This window comes from Vulpes lagopus, chromosome 23 (assembly GCF_018345385.1).
Source record: "Vulpes lagopus strain Blue_001 chromosome 23, ASM1834538v1, whole genome shotgun sequence".
Lineage (NCBI taxonomy): Eukaryota > Metazoa > Chordata > Mammalia > Carnivora > Canidae > Vulpes > Vulpes lagopus.
In genome coordinates, this window is record NC_054846.1 from 15,325,085 (window position 1) to 15,347,382 (window position 22,298).

At 35.8% G+C, this 22,298-nt stretch overlaps 1 protein-coding gene across 1 annotated transcript in view; it reads left to right on the plus strand.

Annotated features, from left to right (window-relative positions):
* The window catches only part of LRBA (LPS responsive beige-like anchor protein), a 730,439-nt gene that overhangs the window by 79,485 nt on the left and 628,656 nt on the right, over positions 1-22,298 (plus strand). Inside the window, 3 exon segments of the mRNA XM_041738215.1 lie at positions 4,660-4,891; positions 5,105-5,205; positions 11,746-11,841. Coding sequence (XP_041594149.1) covers positions 4,660-4,891; positions 5,105-5,205; positions 11,746-11,841 — 429 coding nt within the window.

Here is a 22,298-nt window from a genome sequence, read left to right on the forward strand (position 1 = left end):
AATGGATTCCTAGGGATAAATTGGATACCTTGACATTAGCACTTTTAAAAAGTAAATACATTTTTGAAGGATGTACATAAATAAAAGAAGCTTACTCTTTACTTGGCTTGTTTTATAAATGAATAGACAAGTCTAGAGATAAAAGATGATTTGTCTCAAGACGTAGAAAATCTAATTAGGGGAATAAGCTGTGCTTGTACTCTGTCCAGTTTTTCTGCTCTACCTTACTCTGACCCCATCTTTGAGGAAAAATTTAGCAAGATTCCAGGGGAAATATTGCTTTACTTTGAAGTATTTGAAGTATTAGAATTTTCTATATTATAGTCTTTCCAGTTTTATAAATCTTCTGAAAAGAAGATAATTATTTTTGGTCCATACGTACTTCTTGATTTTCTGAAAATACAGGTGATTTAGGTTTAGTGACATTTAATTTTAGCTTAAGGTATTTTATTACTATAACTACTGATGAAAGTCATCATCATGCCCAATTAAAATCTTACATCAAAACTTGTGAAGGTTTATTTGAATTCTTTGACTGATATGCTTTAAAATTTCTATAATTCTGTACATTAAACTATAACCTATAGAAAGCATGTTATGCCACCCTGAAGGTTGCTATAAACATTGTTTATGAAGTTCAGGCCAAGACTAAAATATGTTGAAATGGAGAGTTGTGAAAAATGTTCTATATACCATAGGAGACCAAATCATGCTAAAATGCAGAAAAAGACTATACATCAGTTTCTAGGCTACATTATTCAAAAAAATACAACCATAAAAAAGGTAATAAGATTACATTTTCACATTTCACGGCTAGTAAAGTGCATTAGGCTGCTCAGATATTCATAACTTACTGTGACATTTGGGAAGATTACATTTTGTAGTGCAGAGCCATTACTACAGCTCAGATAATAACTAGCCAATGCCTAGACTTGGATTATGATCCTTGTCATTGAAAACAAATTTGTGTTTTGAAGGTTGATCAGCTTCAAATAACTATTAGAAAGGGTTAACATGACATACTGTAGACCCTGTGCATGCTTTTTAGGTATAATAGATATGCATGTATATAGTATATCAAATATGCCACACATTTGTATGTACCAATTTCTGCCATCAATTTTCTCCTTGAAAGGTATATTTTATAATATTTAAAGCAATGGAGAAATATTTAAAACACCTGTCCGGATACTGCTCTCACAGTATAAACTTAATTTAAAAGCTGGTGAAATATTTGGGTTTTTTTGGAAATTACTTTCAAACATTAATTCTGTAGTTTCTTGGAAGGGTGGTTACTGGTGGAAATAAACACAGATTAAAATGGAAGATTGATGTGAGTAATATTAAGGTGAAGGCAGGGTCTCCTAAATTAGTTGCAACTAGATTTTTGACCTGTTTAGACCTGTGTGGAGTATGTCCAAACATGTATGTACTAAAAACTCTCCCTTTGTTTTTTCCCCCCAGATGCTTCGTTGCCTTTTCAGAGGCAATCACTGTTTAGTTTGTTGTGTATCATTTTTACCTATATGCCTATATATACATGTTTTGGACTCAAATTGTAGCATACTGTTCATATTTTTTTCCATCTTGATTTTCTTACCTAAACAATGTATTTTAGAGATCTTTTTCATGTCAAGTGGAGCTGCCTTAATTCTTTTCATTGGGTGCATCATATCCCATTATATAGTCATATTCAACTTTATTAACTATTACCTGACAACGTTTTTTTGGGGGATTGTTGCTTTTATTTTCTGTTCAAAGTGTGTTAAAATGAAGTTCTTGTATCTAATAACATCACTACCTAAATATATCTGTAGAATAAATTTCTTGTTAAGGTAGCTATTTGTGTGTGGTACCTCTATTTAACATAATTCCTTTGAGATTGATTGATTGATTGATTGCAAGAGGAGATTGAGTAATATTGGTAACTGTGTCAGTAGTTCCAATACTAAATACTTTTCTCATTTATAGTAATTTTTCACTTGAAATACTTGGTTTTCCAATATATATCACAATCTCAAAGTAATTATAATTTAAATTCCTCCATTCTGGTATTTATGTATTGCTGTCTTTTGACTAAATGTATCTTCTGTGCTTCCAGAATAATATCAAATGATAGTGATTACATCCTAATCTTCTGTCTGACTTTCACGAGACTCATTCCAGTTTTGCTATTTGAGCATGATGCTGGCTTTTCACATGTGATTGATATATTTTATTATTATTATTATTATTTTTTTGATATATTTTATTATTAAAGGAAGTCTTTTACAATTAATAAATGTAATAGAGAATGATGGAAGTATAAAACCATCATTTAGCAATGCCACTGTAATAACAGTTGCAGGTAAGATCTATCAATGGATGCATAAAACTGGAATACACGATTTGGTTGTGTCTTAATCTGTTATGAGCTATTGGATTTTATTTGGCAAAATATGACAATAACCAAGATACTTGCATAGTCTCAAGGTGTTTTTCACAAGATGTATAATAATTTAAACATGAAATATAGTAACTTTAAAATGGAAAGAATCAGACAAACACTATCTTAAACAAGTGATCAAAATTAACTTTACCAATAGTGAGGAATATTTACATTAGGTACCATTGAAATGATATACTAAGGACATAAGTCACTTCTGGGATACTTTTGCTAAAAATGCATAGCCTGAATTTAAATTTGAAAAAATATCCATATTGGAAGAATATATAAAATATCTGGCAAATATGCTTCAAAATATGCTTCCAAGTCATGAAACTTAAGGAATGCCTGTGTAACAGTCTCAATATGGAGAAGACTAAAGCATATGGATGCTGATCATGGGTCAGAAAAAAGGACTTTATTTAGTGTGACAGGTGGCAACATTTTAGTAAGATCTGTGGGTTAGTCAGTAGTCTTTTATCAATGTTAATTTTATGGTTTTAATGATTTTATTATGATTCTATAATATACTCACATTGGGAAAATGTGGAGAAAAGATATACAGGAATTCTATACCATTATGCAGCTTTTTAAAATTTGAAATTATTTTAGGATAAAATGTTAAAGACAGAACAAGCAGATAATATTTACAAAACGAAGTAAAGTGTTTTTATGTAGTTAACAGAATTTTTGGGTGGACAAGGTAACTAAACGTGTACTTTACAGCCTGGACCATGTAGCTACAATTGGCCCAGGGACACCAAAGGGCTCTTTTAGCAGAAACCTAGCTCTTCTTTCCATATGCTAGGTGTTACTGATGATACAAAGAATTGTACAATCAAATCTCTGCCAGAGCTTTTTCAGAAGAATCAAGTGCTTTTGCCACTGCACTAGCCAGGAATTCCTATCTCCATAGCAGATGCCTCATGTTGTTCATTTTTCTATTTTTTCTTTCTCTTGCCAATGTGTATCTTGGCAGGACCTGGGAAACATCAATCCTTGGCTGTAAGGAGTTTTAATTGATTTTATTCTGAACTTTCTCTGCTTTTTTGAAGTAAACTCCATTTGGTTATATGTTATCTTATGAGATGTTGCATTTTGTTTTATAAAGTTCACTTTCTCCTAATTTTTGACCACTTTTTGGGTTTAATGCATAATGAAAACCAAGACATTCAGAAGGATACGAGTGTAGGTGAATCATGTATGTAATATTTGTGGCAGATATCTTTTAGAAATATAGTTAATAAGGATAGTTCTACAAAGGTAATTCTAAAAGTATTTTCATTCCTTTAAACAACTGGGATTTGTTAATATTTAAAAAAAACTCTCCTCTGTGTGAGAGCTTGCTGTGGGTAAGATGGCATTAAGGTGATAGATCAGTATATCTTTATCTGGATGGATTTTTTGATAGTATAAATGAAATAAATTTTCTTGATTAGTACTTTGGGTGTATGATTATATTTAAGTTATCCTAATTATTGAAAGGGAAGGAAAGAGGATCACAATCGGTAGGTAAAATAAACTAGGAATTTGGCAAATATAAACTCTTAAGTTCTGTGTCCACTTTGAGCAGTTTCAGCTTTTCATTTCTGTTGTGAGCTGGTGTTTTGTATAAATAGCAAAGCACCTCTAGGTTGCTGTGGATAGTTCACAGAGTTCATAATTCATAAATACTGAATTAGAAGCAGTTATAGCTTCTATAGCTATAGCTAAAAATTATTTTTATTTATTTTTTTAAAGATTTTATTTTATTAATTTTTATTTATTTATGATAGTCACACAGAGAGAGAGACAGAGGCAGAGACACAGGCAGAGGGAGAAGCAGGCTCCATGCACCAGGAGCCCGACGTGGGATTCGATCCTGGGTCTCCAGGATCGCGCCCTGGGCCAAAGGCAGGCGTCAAACCGCTGCGCCACCCAGGGATCCCTATAGCTAAAAATTAGATCTTTATTGTTATCAGGGCAGTAAGTAGTGATTTACCTAAGACATCCTGTGTTTGTTTCTGTTGAAAAATACTTCCATTTTTATATTGTAAGTCTTCCTTGACTTTGTGCTATCTTAACTTGAAGGTTTCTTTAGAAGCTTTAATCTTTAGAGCTGTGTGTGTGTGTGTGTGTGTGTGTGTGTGTGTTTATGGACCCTTTTTTTGTAGACGGTAGAGAAGATTAGGAGTGTGTTCAAGTTATATCAAAAAGCACTAATGTTTTTAATTCTCCCCCTCCCCTTTTGGAAGTTGGTAGGAGGGCAGTTTGATTTGGAAATGAATTTCATTATCCAAGAAGGTGAGAGTATCATCTGCATGGTGGACCTATTAGAAAAATGTGACATTACTTGCCAAGCAGAAGTCTGGAGCATGTTTACAGCAATTCTGAAGAAAAGCATACGAAATCTTCAAGTCTGCACTGAAGTAGGCCTTGTTGAGAAAGTGCTTGGGAAAATTGAAAAGGTTGACAGTATGATAGCAGGTAAGATTTTTTCTGTAGTACAGTGGATATGAAGAAATAAAATTTGATTCTTAGATACTGTATTTCTCTTATTAATGTTTATTTCAGAAATATTTAAGCATCTAACATGTGCATGGAACTTTAGTGTTCAAACTCTTAAATAAGCACAGTATATTTTAATTGTTGAAGAAATATAAATTGTTTAATTGTTTTATTGTTTTCTTTTGTTTCCAGATCTTTTAGTTGACATGTTGGGAGTGCTGGCTAGCTATAATTTGACAGTTCGAGAACTAAAGCTATTCTTCAGTAAACTTCAAGGAGATAAAGGACAATGGGTAAAAAAACTGAATACTCTTTGATAATTGAAAGTATCCCTCTCCTCAAACACATTAGTGGCCTTTAAACAACTGTTATTATTATATTGGGGTAAATGTCAAATTGAAGGGAAGAGATTAATTAAAATAGTGTTTAGGTCTCTATAGCTACTTTTGACATGATCCTGACATAGGGGCAGACTAAGAGAACTGGGTGTTCCAGGCAGGGTAATGCTTGGCCCTACTTCAAATTGTTAGTCTTCAAATATACATTTAATATTTATTAGAGGTAAAGGGTAAGGACAGAAAAGGAAAAGTGTTAGGTAGCAACACCTAGGTTCTGTTGACCTGAGTAGTTTAGCTGGAGTCCTTAAACTTGAATAACCCACTCAGCGAACATAAGTTATTCAGTTAATTGGGTCTGCCTTCCACAGATTCAATGTAGTAGTCCTTTTCAATGAATAGAGTTAACGGTCAATTTATTTTGAACTCCAGGTGTCTTAGCAAACTGTTTCTTCCTACCACTTGGTTACTTACCTCTTAGAGGAATACTAATCAATATTTTCTCCATTTTTGTTGCATTTCTAGGCTTATTTTAGTGCCCTTTGAGATCATTGCCCACAGCACTACTCACCATACCTGAACCTTAATATAGCTGTGTTGGAATATATCTAAATTGGTACTTTGCAATTGTACTTAGTTTATTGTATTAAAGTGGCTAGACTTGAGCTTCTATGTATTAAGCTATAGTTTTCTTGCTACTTTTAAGATTTCATCATTGGGGGTGGACATGTAATTCTTGATCTTAGGGTCTTGAGTTCAAGTCCCATGTTGGGTGTGGAGCTTACTTTATTTTTTTATTTTTATTTTTTTAAAGATTTTTTTATTTATTCATTCATGATAGAGAGAGAGAGAGAGAGAGGCAGAGGCAGAGACACAGGCAGGCTCCATGCGGGGAGCCCGACGTGGGACTCAATCCCGGGACTCCAGGACCGTGCCCTGGGCCAAAGGCAGGCGCCAAACTGCTGAGCCACCCAGGGATCCCCCTGGAGCTTACTTTAAAAAAAATATTTCACATAGATTGTTACCAATTTTATTATATTTCTTGGTATGGTTTACCTTGTGTTTATTCTGGTATCTGTGTGTTTATAATTTTCAGCAAAATTGGGAACATTATGGTCATTATTTCTTCAAATATTTCTTGTCCCTGCTTGCTTTTTCTGGAACTCTAATTACATGTATGTTAGCTCTCTTGAAGGTGTCTAGTAGGTTACTAGATCATTTCACTTTTTTTTTTTTTTTTAGCCTTTTCTCTTCGTGCTTCATTTTAGATTGCTTTTATTACTGCATTTTTAAGGTAACTGCTCTTTTCTTCTGCAGTGTGTTGATTCCAGTTAAATTTTCAGATTTCAGATTTTTTTAATTTCTAAAAATTCTCTTTATTTCTTTTAAAAAGTATCTTTTATTTTCCCTTATTTTCATTTAAATCCTTAGGACTGTTGAGCATGTTTATAATAGTTGATTTCATATTATTTTATCTACTAAGTCTATCATCTTTATCATTTTCTAGATCATTTTTCTACTCACTGATTTTACTTCTGCTTATAGGTCATATTTTCCTTGTTCTGCTGCTAGTGATTTTAGATCCAGTGATATTAGATAAGTGGATTGTTCCTTGTTGAGTGCTGGATTTTGTCATATCCCTTTTCAGATTTTAGACTGTTTTTGAAGGCAGATAAATTATTTGTGCAATGACTTTACCTGCCAGGGTAGTTTAAAAGTTTTCTTTTGGTCAGGTCTAGATTAGCTGTTTTTCTAGGGCTAGTTTAGCCTCCTTCAGGCCTGATTCTTTTAGTGTCTCTGTGAATGATCTTCAGTCTCAGATATGAGATAAGAAGTAGTCTAAGACTGTGGTCTCTACACAGTGTCTAGAAGGGCTTCAAATAATTTTTGGCCCTATAGTAGCTATGGGAATTCTTTTACTTAGAGGTGTTAATATCTTGGCCTTACCTTGTTCAGTTTTATGGTAGGCTTGAATAGTTTGGTATTAATCCAAGGAGTCAGTGCAGATTTTTGGAGCTTCTTGTCCACATAGCTCTTTTCTTTGTAGTACTCTGCCTTGAAGCTTTTATCTACTTCAGACTACCCATATTCCAGTTTCTGCCTCATCAAGTCAATGAGACCTTCAAATTCTATTTTGTTTCCCTCTTCCTATGCAGTGATAGAAATTACATCCTGGTAGAAAGTGGGGTAATCTCATGGCTCATTTTGTTTCCTTTTCTGAGGTATAGTCTTCAGCTACCTCTTCTGTGTCTGAAGATAGGTTTTGTTTCATACATTTTTTTCCAGCATTCTTGTTGTTTATGGTGAGTTGATAAGTCTAGGTCGTGTTACTGTATCATGTCCAGAAGAGGAAGTACAGATCTTCAGCTTACAGTGGGGTTGTGTCAAAAGTTGAAAATGCATTTAATACCTACCAAACAACATAGCTTAGCCTAACCTATTTTAAATGTGCTCAGGACACTTATATTAGCCTACAGTTGTGCCAAATGATGTAACACAAAGTCTATTTTATAGTACAGTGTTGAATATCTCATATAATTTATTGAAAACTGTATTGAAAGTGTAAAACAGAAAGGTTGTATAGGTATGGAATGGTTGTGAAGTGTAACCCTTGTTATTGTGTGGCTAACTGGGAGCTGTGGCTTGCTGCCACCACCGAGTGTCATAAGAGAGTATTGTACTGCATATTGCGTGTCACTAGCCTGGGAAAAGATCAAACTTCAAATTTCAAATACTACTTCTACTGAATGCATATAGCTTTCACATCATTGTGAAGTAAAATCATAAGTTGAACTGTCAGAAGTCAGGGACTGTCTAGATACTGGTTTCATTTTACTTTTGATTTACATTCAGTGTATTTATTGTGAATATATAATTAATACATTTCTGTTGGTGAATATAGAAAACTCAGAAAATAGCAAAGGATATGAATAGATGTTTATTTATAGTCTTAGAAATCCTACAACCAAATAAACACAAAATCACTAATAATTAGAGATGTTCAAATTAAAACAATATTGATATGTCACTTTATATCTATTAGTATCAAGGATTATAAAGTTGGATAATAGCAAATATAGTTGGGGGATAGGATTATTTTATTTAATTTTTCTTTCTGGGGAGGGTCAGCATTTGTATTTATTAGCTGATTCACAGCTTTTCTGTGTTTCAGCAAGTTAAGTCTACATCAGTAGTTGAAACAGAAAATTATTTGATTCACTAATTATAGTTTGAGAATTGTTTTAACACCAACAGTAGCAGTGTTAGCACAAGATAGACCGTAGCCTACATTTAAACTAGCTTGAAACAGAATTCTCTAAGTCAAAAAGGGAGGGATGCCTGGATCACTCGGTTAAGCATATGCCTTTGGCTCATGTCACGATCCCAGGGTGTTTTCCATTGGGCTCCTTGCTCAGTGGGGAGCCTGCTTCTCCCTCTGGTACTCACCCAGCTTGTGCTGTCTGACAAATAAATAAATAAATAAATAAAATCTTTAAAAAAAAGTTTAAAAAAATAAAAAAGGACATGGTATGCCTAAGTGACAGAATTGATGGGATTGATGTCTTTACCCTTGTCACTTGCTATGATGGGCACATTAGAATATTGAAGTGTAATAATAATTACCATGACCACATGATTGCATCTAAGTTCTGAGGCTTATATTATGTGAATGTTAGCTTACACATTTTGTAGTTACATGCATATTTTGATTTTTCCTATTTCAAATCCCATCTTTTGTTCCAGTTTTTACTTTACCTTATTTTTTTTCCAAATCTTTATTTACATTGTAGTTAGTTAACATGTAGTATAATACTGGTTTTTGGAGTAGAATTTAATGACTCATCACTTACATAAAACAAGGTCAGGGTTTTTTTGAACCTGTGTGCTAGTGGTTGGAATGAACACTCACTAACCAACCTCGAATAATCTACCACTACTTAGTCACATAAATTATAGCCATATCCAGTGACTTGGAAATTCTCACAGTTTCATAAGGAAATATGCATGAAAGTGTTCACTGAAACATTATTTTTGGTGGCAGTGAATTGTCACCATGGAGGCTTATCATTAGGAGAGTAGACTAGGTAAAATGTATTGGATACATAGAGTAGATTATTATATAGCAGTTAGAATCCATGTAAAAGTTAATATAAATAGATGCAGGAAGCAGGAAGAAAGAAACATTCAAATATCTAATCCAATATTATTTAAATTACAAGTACAATCACACAAAAACATTATTGAAAAAGATTAAATATGTTCATACAGTTGCTTATGTGATTGGCAGTAGAATGAGAATGGGTTTAGGGCATTAAGGGAAAAAATAATGAGCTGTTAATAAAACGAGCAAGGCCTTGGGGTGCCTGACTGGCTCAGTTGGTGGAGCATGTAACTCTTGATCTCAGGGTTGTGAATTTGAGCTCCACGCTGGGTGTAGAGATTACCTAAAAATAACATTTTAACACCCTCCCCCAAACCAAAGAAGTCCTCAGACATTCATGGAATGGTTCTCTAAATGGAAATGCTATAGTATTGTATTTCTGTTTTTGACTGCAGAGTTATTTTTGGTTACTTCATTTTGGAATTTATTTAAAAAATCAATATGATTTGTTATTACACTTTTATAATTGAGCAGTGTGGCTAATTGAAAAATTTTTGATCACTTAACATTTAGGTAAAAGATTGCTGGACTCTTTTAGACATTTAGTAGATAGAGCAAGCCAGTGATTTAATTTGTGGTGTGACCCTATTTAGAACTTTTTTAAAAAAGATTTTATTTATTTATTCATGACAGAGGGAGAGAGAGAGAGAGGCAGAGACATAGGCAGAGGGAGAGCAGGCTCCCTGCAGGAGCCCAATGTGGGACTCCAGAGACCCCAGGATCACGCCCTGAGCCAAAGGCTGATGCTCAACCGCTGAGCCACCCAGGTGTCCCTGTTTAGAACTTTTAATGAAGAAGAATGTACTACATTTTATCCTGTTTGCTTCTAAACTGATTAAAATGACAATGTATATATGATTGTTGTTTAGTTTTCCTTGTAAATAAATCTTTTTCATTTTAGCTGTTGGTTGTTTTGTATATTAGAGGAGACTTGTAGATCAAAGAGGCATTAAATAAACGTAATGTTGGGAATCTCTGGGTGGCTCAGCGGATTAGTGCCTGCCTTCGGCCCAGGGCGTGATCCTGGAGTTCCAGGGTTGAGTCCCACATCAGGCTCCCTGATTGGAGCCTGCTTCTCCCTCTGCCTTTGTCTCTGCCTCTCTCTCTGTGTCTTTCATGAATAAATAAATAAAATCTTAAAAAAAAATGTTACAACTTTTTAATATGTTATGTAGTAAAGGTAATACTGTAGAATAAAACGACAGGGAGATTGGATCCAGTCTCAGAGGTCAGGGACAACTGCCATGAGGAAAAGATAGGTAAGATTTATTTAGTTGATAGGGGAGGGAAGTAGGCCTAGTGAGAACATTTTAAGCACAAGGAATAGTTTGTGCTCAGGCCCTGTTGTGGGAAGAAGGCAGAAAGAGCTTTGTGGGTGGAATGCAGAGAGAGGGAAAGATGGAAATGCGGAATGAGGCTAGTGAGGTAGATAGAATATCTTGTGGGCTATGTTAAGGGTTTTGGTCTTTTATTTATTTATTTTTTAAAAATATGTATTTTTTTTTAAATTTTTATTTATTTATGATAGTCACACACACACACACACACACACACACACACACACACACACAGAGGCAGAGACATAGGCAGAGGGAGAAGCAGGCCCCATACACCGGGAGCCCGATGTGAGATTCGATCCCGGGTCTCTAGGATCGTGCCCTGGGCCAAAGGCAGGAGCTAAACTGCTGCGCCACCCAGGGATCCCTGGTCTTTGTTTTAAGAGCACTGGGAAGCTATAGGAGAAATAGCATAAAAGAAAGCTGAAAGTTTAGTGGTTAAAAGTATGGGCTCTATAGTTAGAGTCAGTTTTGATCAGAGTCTTTTCACTTGATGCCTGTGTGACCTTGGACATACATACATATTCCTCTCAGAGTCCTCCTCTATAAAATGGGATGATAATAATAGTACTACCTCTAGGGTTCTTATAAGGTTAAAATATTTTTATTGTTTCTTTGAAAACAGTCTTTAACAGTGTAATATAGGAAACATAATTTGTGAAATTAAAAAGTATTTTAAAGAGGGATGGGTAGTGGGTTGATATAATTTGTAATTTTAAAACTATTTTTGCTGCAGTGTGGAGAAGTTTCACTTGTCAGTGGATATTGGCACATATTTATCAAACACCTCATATGTTCTATCATATTGCAAAAAATGGCATAGAGTACATTTTGTTTCTTTGAGATAGTGAAAATAATATGCTTTTTCTATGCTTTTAGCTAACAGCATTATTTGGTTATTCTTGAGTATATTAAAAGTTACTTTTTTATTTATGTTTATGGTGAATTTTTTGTTTATGGTGAATTATATGTTTAATGCGTTGTTAATTATTTTCATAGCCTCCACATGCTGGGAAGTTGCTGTCTGTGTTAAAGCATATGCCTCAGAAGTATGGTCCTGATGCCTTTTTCAACTTTCCAGGAAAGAGTGCTGCAGTAAGTAAATTTTAATAAGGAAATTTCTTGGAGTTCTTTCCTTGGCTTCCAGAAAGTACAGCCCTGTAAACTTACCCTGACAGGTTCAGTGTTAAGTAGAAACTTCTTTGAATAGCTTAACTTACTCCTTATAGTGGGTATTTGTGTTACTTTTCCCTGTTGTAAAGGTGAAGAAATACAGGCTCAGAGAAGTTAAGAAAGCTGCCCATTTATATAGCTTGAGGCAACAATGGAGTAAGAACCCAGTTCTTTTGAACATAAATCATGTTGTCTTTAGAATTTATCTCTACATTCTCAAATAGATGTTTATGTGTGACACTTTCACTTTCTGTCTTATTAAACATCTTTCTTCAGCCTTGTATTTCCCCAAAGGGTGTTTCTTTTGCATCTCCTGTTTAGAATGAGAATAACTCTGAAACTTTCAGGCAAGTTTTCCTGATTTGTGAGTTTCCAAATTATATCAGTTTCAGCATTTTATTTATTTATTTATTTATTTATTTATTTATTTATTTATTTATTTATTTTCAGCTTTCTTATAAGCTGTTAATCAGTTTGTAAATAAGACATTGGGAGTAATATCTGCAATGTTTCAAATGTTACAGGAGTGCATTGTAAAATGTATATATGTTATTTATGGAAACTTTTTTTACCTCAGATTGCATTCCTCTGCCTGTTACTAGCAAAAATTTTTTTTTTTTTTTTTTTTGCAAACACACGAGGGTTTATTTACAAACTCGAGCTTGGGTCCAAGTATACCCGACACAGCGGAGCAGGGACTTGGACCAGCAAAAATTTTTTTGAAGATATTTCAGCCTGTGCTTTTTCTGAGATTATTTTTGTTTTTTGTTTTTTGTTTTTTCTTTGTTTCTCATAATTTCTTATTTGCTTTTTAGGCCCTATGTAGTCAGGTAATGCCTGCAGAAAGAAAAGAGTGTTTTAAAAGGACTTTTGTGATACTTGAATGTTTTAGATACAATACACAGCTTTCTTGGGAAAGTTTGTTGCTTGGATTATTTTTCCTTTATAATTTTTCCTTATTAGGCATTGTAGATTTGAAGCTTTCCAGGATAACTTTACTTTCTTGGCATTGATCCTGTGATTTGCTTCTAATATAAGAAGTAGTCTTATGAGATTTACCTTTTTAAAATGCATGTTATAATTTTTTATTTATTAAGTTTAAATTCTAGTTAGTTAACATACAGTGTAATATTCAAGTGTACGATTTAGTGATTCAAAAGTTCTGTACATCACCTGATGCTCATCCAACAAGTGCACTCCTTAATCCCCATCACCTATTTAACCCATTCTCCTGCCCCCCTGCCCTCTGATAAACATCAGTTTGTTCTCTATAGTTAGGAGTTTATTTCTTGGTTTGTCCCTCTCTTTTTTCCCCAGTGATTATTTATTTGGATTCTTAAATTCCCCAAGTGCATGAAATCGTATGGTATTTGTTTTTCTCTGACTTATTTTACTTAGCATGATACTCTGTAGCTCCATCCATGGTGTTTGTTATTTTTTGTGGCTGAGTAATATTCCATTATATATATATTATATATATATTATATTTATCACAACACATCTTCTTTATACACTCATTAGTGGATGGACATTTGGGATTTTTTCAAAATTTGGCTATTGTAGATAATTCTGCTATAAACATCAGGGTACATGTTAGTATTTTTCTATTCTTTGGGTAAATACCCAGTAGTGCAATTGCTGGATTGTAAGGTCGTTCTTTTTTTTTTTTTTTAATTTTTGAGGCCCTTCCATACTGTTTTCCAGAGTTGCTGCACCAGTTTGCATTCCCACCAGTAGTGCCAGATGGTTCATCTTTCTTTACATCCTTGCCAACACTTATTCTTTCCTATATTGTTGATTTTAGCCATTCTGACAAGTGTGAGGTGGTATCTCATTGTGGTTTTGGTTTGTATTTCCCTGAAGATACATGATGTTGAGGATCTTTTCATTTGTCTGTTGGCCATGTGTATGTCTTCTTTGGGAAAATGTCTATTCACATTTTCTGCCCATTTTTTTAATTGGATTGGTTTTTGGGCATTGAGTTTTATAAGTTCCTATATATTTTAGATACTAACTTTGTATATCTGTCATACACAAATATCTCTTTCCATTGAAGGTTGCCTTATAGTTTTGTTGATGGTTTCCTTCGCTGTGCAGAAGCTTTTTATTTTGATGTACTACCAAAGGTTTATTTTTGCTTTTGTTTCCCTTCCCTTAGGAGATATATCTCGAAAAAGTTGCTGTGGTCAATATCGAACAGGTTACTGCCTGTGATCTCCTTTAGGATTTTAATGATTTCCTGTCTCACATTTAGGTCTTTCATCCATTTTGAATTTATTTTTGTATATGGTGTAAGAAAGTGGTCCAGTTTCATTTTTTTGTATGCTGTTGTCCACTTTTCCCAACGCCATTTTTTGAAGAGTCTGTCTTTCCATTAGATAATCTTTCCTGGTTTGTGGAAGATTTATTGACCACATCATTGTGGGTTCATTTGTGGGTTTTCTAGTCTGTTCCATTGATCTGTGTGTTTTTTTTTGTTTTAAGATTTTATTTATTTAATCATGAAAGACACAGAGAGAGAGAGAGAGAGAGAGAGAGAGAGAGAGGCAGAGACACAGGCAGAGGGAGAAGTAGGCTCCACGTAGGGAGCCCGATGGTGGGACTTGATCCTGGGTCTCCAGGATCAGGGCCTGGGCCGAAGGCGGTGCTAAACCGCTGAGCCACCTGGGCTGCCCTATGTGTCTGTTTTTGTGTCTGTACTATACTGTTTTGATCACTACAGCTTTGTAATATAACTTGAAGCCTGGAATTGTGATGCCTCCAGCTTTTCTCTCTCTCTCTCCTTTTGGATTTTATTTAATAGAGTGAGAGAGCGCTCATGCAGGAGCAGAGGGAGGGGCAGAGGGAGGAGAAGCAGAGTCCTTGCTGAGCAGGGATCCTGGGGACTCCAGGATCATGACCTGAGACTAAGGTAGACTCAACCAACTAAGCCACCCAGGTATTCCTTCAGCTTTGCTTACCTTTTGCAGGGTTGCTTTGGCTATTCAGGGTCTTTTGTGGTTCTGTATGCGTTTCAGAATTCTTTGTTCTAGCTCTGTGAAAAATGCAATTGGTATCTTGATGAGGATTGAATTAACTCTAGATTGCTTTAGATGGTATAGATACTTTACTAATATTTGTTCTTCTAATCCATGAACATGGAATGTTTTTCCATTTCTTTGTGTCATCTTCAATGTCCTTCATTACTGTTTGATAGTTTTCAGAGTATAGATCTTTCATCCCTTTGGCTAGGTTTATTCTTAGGTATCTTAATATTTTTGGTACATTTGTAAATGAGTTTGATTCCTTAATTTCTTTTCCTGCTGCTTCATTATTGGTGTATAGAAATGCAGCAGATTTCGATACACCGATTGTGTATCCTGTGACCTTACTGAATTTATCACTTTTGATAATTTTTTGGTAGAATCTTTTGGGTTTTCTGTATAGAATATCATGTAATATGCAAATAGTGAAAGTTTGACTTCTTCCTTGCTTATTTGGGTGCCTTATATTTTTTTGTGTTATCTGATTGCTATGGCTAGGACTTCCAGTTCCATGTTAAGTAACAGTGGTTTGAGTGCGTATCCCAGTCTTATTTCTGATTGTAGAGGAAAAGCTCTTAAGTTTTGACCCATTGAGGATGATCTTAGCTTGAGTTTTCATATATGGCCTTCATTATGTTGACATATGTTCCCTCGAACCTTACTTTGTTGAGCATTTTTGTCATGAAAGGATGTTTTACTTCATTAAATGCTTTTTCTGCATCCATTGAAAGAACCATATGGTTTTCTTTTTAAAAAGATTTATTTATTTATTTGAGGGGGGGCCAGGGGTGAGAAGGGGCAGAGGAAGTGGGAGTGAGAAGAGTCTCAAGCAGACTCCTTGCTAAGTGTGGAACCCGACATGGGGCTTGATCTTAAGACCCTGAGATCATGACCTGAGCCGAAATCAAGTCTGGTGCTTAACTGACTGAGCCACCCAGGCACCTCAGGATTATGTGGTTCTTATCCTTTCTTTTATTAATATATATCTTATTTTTTGATTTGTGAATATTGAACCACCCTTGCAGCCCAGGAGTAAATCCTGCTTGATTGTGGTGAATAATTCCTTTAATGTACTGTTGGATTAAGTTTGCTAGTATTCTATTGAGAATTTTTGCATCCATGTTCATCAGGGATATTGGCCTGTAGTTTTCTTTTTTAGTCAAGTCTTCTTTTTTTTTTTTAAGTTTTTATTTATTTATTCATGAGAGACACAGAGAGGCAGAGACACAGGTAGAGGGAGAAGCAGGCTCCCTGAAGGGAGCCCGATGTGGGACTCGATCCCTGGACCCCGGGGATCACACCCTGAGCTGAAGGCAGATGCTCAACCATTGGGCCACCCAGGCATCCCTTAGTCAAGTCTTTATCTGGTTTTGGTATCAGGGTAATGTTGGCCTTATAGAATGAATTTGCAAGTTTTCCTTTCATTTCTATTTTTTGGAATAGATTGAGAAGAATAAATATTAACTCTTCTTTAAATGTTTGGTAAAATTCACCTGTGAATCCATCTGACCCTGGACTTTCGTTTCTTGGGAGATTTTTTATTACTAATTCAATTCTTTGTTGGTTATTGGTCTATTCCAGTTTTGTATTTCTTCCTGTGTTGGTTTGGTAGTTTATGGTTGTCTAATTTGTTGGCATATAGTTTTTCATAATATTCTCTTATAATTGTTTATATTTCTGTGATTTTGGTGGTTATTTCTCTTCTCTCATTTGTGAATTTACATATTAGGGTCTTTTTTCTACATAAGTCTGACTAGGGCTTTAACAATTTTATTAATTTTTTCAAGGAACGAGCTTCTGTTTTCATTGAACTGTTCTCTTTTTTAGTTTTTATATATCATTTATTTCTGCTCTAATCTGTGTTAGTTCCCTTTTTTGCTGGCTTTCAGTTTCATTTATTGTTTTTTTGCTCCTTTAGTTATAAGTTTAGGTTACTTATTTATATTTTTCTTGCTTGTTAACGTAGGTCTGTATTGCTTTCTACTTCCCTCTTAGTCCTGCTTTTGCTACATTCCAAAGGTTTTAGACTACTGTGTTTTCATGTTCATTTTTTCCATATATTTTTTTGTTCCTTTTTGATTTCCTGGTTGACCCAGTCATTGTTTAGTAGCATGTTCTTTCACCTCCGTGTATTTGGTCTTTCCACATTTTTTCTTGTGGTTGACTTCAAGTTTTATAGCATTGTGGTCAGAAAATATGTGTGGTATGAACTCAGTATATTTGTACTTGTTGAGACCTGAGTTGTGACCTAGTATGTGATGTATTCTGGAGAAAGTGCCATATGCACTCGAAATGAATGTATATTTTGCTTTAGGATGGAATGTTGACGGAATGATGAATATATCTGTTAAATTCATCTGGTCCAGTGTGTCATTCAGAGCCATTGTTTCCTTGTTGATTTTCTGTTTAGATTATGTCTCAATTGATGTGAAAGGGTGTTAAAGTCCCTTGCTATTATTGTATTATTATTAATTAGTTTCTTTATGTTTGTTTTTAATCGTTTTATATATTTGAGTGCTTTCATGTTGGGTGCATAAATGTTTACAATTGTTCTTGTTGGATTGTCCGCTTTATTATGATATAGCGCCCTTCCTCATATCTTGTTATAGTCTTAGGCTTAAAGTATACTTTGTCTGATATAAATATTGCTATTCTGGCATCTTTTGATTTCTTTTTGCATGATAAATGTTTCTTTATCCTCTCACTTTCAGTCTGCAGGTGTCTTTAGGTCTAAAATGAGTCTCTTGTCGGCAGCATATAGATGGGCCTTGAGTTTTTTGTTTTCTTTCTAAATTTTTATTTAAATTCTAGTTAGTTAACACATAGTGTAATATTGGTTTAAGGAGTAGAATATAGTGATTCATCACTCAATACCCAGTGTTGGAGAACCCTGGGCTCAGTGGTTTAGCGCCTGCCTTCCGTCCAGGGCATGATCCTGGAGACCCAGGATCGAGTCCCACATCAGGCTCCCTGCGTGGAGCCTGCTTCTCCCTCTGCCTGTGTCTCTGCCTCTCTCTTTCTCTCTCTGTGTCTCTCATGAATAAATAAATAAAACCTTTAAAAAAATACCCAGTGCTCATTGTAACAAGTGCCCTTCTTAATATTCATCCTCTGTTTAGCCTACCCCCCCATCCACCTCTCACCATCAACCCTCAGTTTGTTCTCTATCCTTAAGAGTCTCTTAACATTTGCTTCCCTCCCTCTTTTTCTTTCTTTTTTTTTTTCCTTCCCTAAATGGGTCTTGCTTTTTATCCATTCTGACACCCTGGGTCTTTTTAGTTCTTTATTTATTATTATTATTATTATTTTTAGAGAGAGAGTGCATGAGTGGCTTAGGGCAGAGGCAGAGGGAGAAGGAGAGGGAGAATCTCAGGCAGCACCATGCCCAGCCCTGATGCTGGGCTCAATCTCACAACTCTGAGATCATGACCTGAGCTGAAATTAAGAGTTGGATACTTAACTGACTGAGCCATCCTCTTTATCACTGTATTTTGCAAATTTAAGTATAACGTCTTGGTGTTGTCCTGCTTTTGTTGATTTTGATGAGAGTTCTCTGTGCCTTCTGTATCTGGATGTCTGTTTCCTTCCCTAGATTAGGGAATTTTTCAGGTCTGATTTCCTCTAATGAATGTTCTGTCTCTTTTCTCTCTTTTCTTCTTTGGGACTCATATAATAAAAATGTTATTATTTTTGATGGAGTCACGGAGTTCCCTAAATCTATTCTCATGTTCCATAATTATTCTTTCTCTCTTTTGTTCAGCTTCATTATTTTCCACTGATTTACTTTCTATATCACTTATTCATTCTTTTACTCCCCCAGCCTTGTGTTCATTGCATCAAGCCTGTTTCCCATCTCACTTACTGCATTTTTCATTTGTTTTTTTAACTCTTTTCTCTTTTAACTCTTTTATCTCTTAAGTGTCTCCCTGAAATCTTCCATTCTTTTGTCAAGTCCAGTGAGTGTCTTTGTTATTGTTATTTTAAATTCTCCATGAGACACATTACTTATATCTGTTTCCCTTAGATCTCTCTCTGGGACCTTACGTTGTACTTTTATTTGTGATGAATGTCTCTGTCTTGGCATTTTATCTAAGTCTCTGCCTTCTTATGTTAGAAAAGCCCATTATGTTTCTTGCTTCTGAGAGTAATGGCTTTATGAAAAAGAAATCATATAGTGTCCAGGGCCTGGTGCTTCAGGTAGTGTCTCTGGTGTGTGCTGTGTGCATTCTGCTGTTGTGTTATGGCTGCTTTGTCCTTTAGGCCATTCGTCTGCAGAGACTCTCCTTGCCTGAAGTGGCAGTGTTTTGTCCTTGGTCAGAATGTGGCGAGTTTTAACCAGTTGTGTTCTGGTTGACTGTTAAATGAGACCTGATGGTACTTCCACTAGAACTAAAGTCCTGCAGAATTCTCTGGTTGGAAGATGTGGTATGGGCAGAGGTTTCTGCTGTTCCTTTGGGGCAAGTGGCCTGCCTTGCTGGGACTGAGGCCTGCTTGACCCAGAAGAGCAGTACTGCCAAAGCCAAGGACTTAACTTGGTGAAGCAGGTTAGGTAGCTAGTGTCTGGGCTGCTTCCCTCAAGTGGCTCTGTGTTTATGCAGAGGGGTGAGGGAGGGAAATGGCACCACTAGTTCCTTTGTTCCTGCAGAAGTGTTTCTGTGCACACTGCTATCAAGGAAGCACTCTGAGAAGAGTGAATAATCTCCCCACTGTGTATACTAGGGTTTTTTCAGATTGCTGTGTCCACACTGTCCACCTCCAGGGTTTGCCTGCTTTTTTCTGGGAGCAGTGCAGTACCCTCTGGACTCTATCCCAGCAAGGCAGCTGACTTTTAAAACTTCAGAGATGTGTTGGCAGGGGGCCTGGACTGGTTTTCTGTGGGAGGGTCTCACTGCCATGCTGGGACTGAGGCAAGTTTGACAGGGCAGTCGTGCCAGGGTTCAGAGATATGGGATTTGGTATAAGCAAGTCAGGCAGCTGGTGTTGGTGCTGAGCTGCTTTCTGCAGGTGGCTCTGTGTGTACACTGAGAGACAGGGGAAGGAAATGGTGCCAGCCAGTTTCTTTTTTCTGGAGAGGCATCTCCTTGAATACCACCTCTCAGAGATAAACTCCACTAATCTCTCCCCAGTGTGCCACAGGTGCTCCTCAGATCACTCTGTCCTTGCCCTCTGCCTGGGGTTGTTAGTCTGTCTTCTCTCTAGGAGTAGGGCAGCACCCTTAGGGCTCTATCCCAGCCAAGCCCACTGACCTTTAAAACTCCAGTTTTCAAGTCCTGCTGGTTGCCAGAACTCATGAAAAATCAGTCCCTCACGTTTTCTAGCTTGTGTCTTTGGGGGGAAATGTTCTCCTTTTGTGTTCCTTTTGTGCTCTTCTCTCTTGTATTTCTCTGCGACCGTGGCTCCCTCCTGTCTGCAGCACCTGTGATCCATTTATCCTCTAAACCACATCTCTTCACTTCCTGCCTTCCTCGATGTGGCCTCTTCTCTCCCTTACGTTGTAGAGATTGTTCTGTCAGTCTTCAGGTTGATTTCTGGAGTATTTAGAATGATTTGATAATTACCTATCTGTGTTCCTGGGACAAGATGAGCCTTGGGTCCTCCTACTCTTCTGCCATCTTCTCTCTATTCCTTGCATATTTTAATTGTATTGTTTATATTTCTCTGAGATCATAATGTATCTATTCCCCTTACTTACATTTATCTTGGAAGTGGGATAGTTCAGCTAAACAGCTTTTGTAACTTTTAGAGAATAGGTGTTTTAAATATATTCTGTGACTCATTTCTTTCCTTAGATATAGCTTTTAAAGAGAAATTAAAGTATTCATGGATAAATTATTTTTATAAAGCTTTTGCATATTCTTTTTTTTTCTTTTTTAGAGAGAGCAAGCACATGCTTGCATGAACTGAGGGAGGGTTAGAGGGAGAGAGAGACAGAGAATCTTATTTTTTTTTTTAGAATTTTAAGAAGTTTTATTTTTATTTATTTTTGTATATTTTATTATTGGAGTTTGATTTGCCAATGTAGAGTATAACATCAGTGCTCATCCCATCAAATGCCCCACTCAGTGCCCGTCATCCAGTCACCCCATTCCCTCCTCCCACCTCCCCTCCCACTATCCCTTGTTTGTTTCCCAGAATTAGGTGTCTCTCATGTTCAGAGACAGAGAATCTTAAGCATGCTCTACACTCAGCATGGAGCCCAACATAAGTCCTGATTTTAAAATCCTGAGATCATGATCTGAGCTGAAATCAAGAGTCAGATGCTTAATCTGAGCCACTCTGGCATTGCAGCTTTTCCATTTTCTATTCTCATTTTTTGGTGAGTGAGAGCATATATACACATTGATATATGTATTCTATTTTATTTTTTTGAAGTAACTTCTATGCCCAACTTGGGACTTGAACTCACAGCCCTGAGATCAAGAGTCACATGCTCCACCACTGAACCAGGCAGGTGTCCCCTATTATTTACTTAATGCAACATTTGCGTTTAATTGGCCTCTTGAGTTGTCAGTAATGTTATTGCATAAATTTGGCTCTAGGATGTTTTTCATGTTTTATGGAATATTTTATAAAGGAATATAGTATGTTACAGTATATGTAGATAAGTGCATATGTAAATTATAACAGTTTAAAAATATGTGTAGTCTGATTTTTTAAATAGTTTTATTATAATCTACATATGATATCAGTCACTTGTACAGGGGATAATTGAATGGTTTATGGCATTTACAGAGTTGTACAACCACCATCACAATCAAATTTAGAACATTTTCATCTTTCCCAAAAGAAACTCTGTTCTTTTTAGTCCATTTCCTCCTCAGACTCCCAGACCTAAGCAACCACTACTTTAAATTTGTGGATTTCTCTATTCTGGGTAATTCAGACAGATGGAGTCATAGAGTATCTGGCCTTTGGTGATTGGCTTTTTTCATTTAGCATACTAATTTTGAGGCCTATCCATGTTGTAGCATGAATCACTGCTTCATTCTTTTTTCTGGCTTACTAATACTCAAATGTAAAATATCTACCTTTTGTTTAATCCGTCATTACTTAGTGGATATTGGAGTTGATTCCACTTTTTGTGCTATTATAAATAAAACTGCTTGGGCTTTTGTATACAGGTTTCTTTGTGGACATGTTTTCATTTCTCTTGTGTATGTACCTAGGAGTAGAATTGCTGGGTCATATTGTCTATGTTTAAACATTTGAGGAACTTCCAGATTGTTTTCCAAAGTGACTATCATTTTACGGTCCAACTGCAGTTTGTGAGGGTTGCAATTTCTTTATATATTTGCCAATACTTTTTAATGTCTGTCATTTTGATGGTGGATGTCAATAGTATCTATCTGTGGTTTT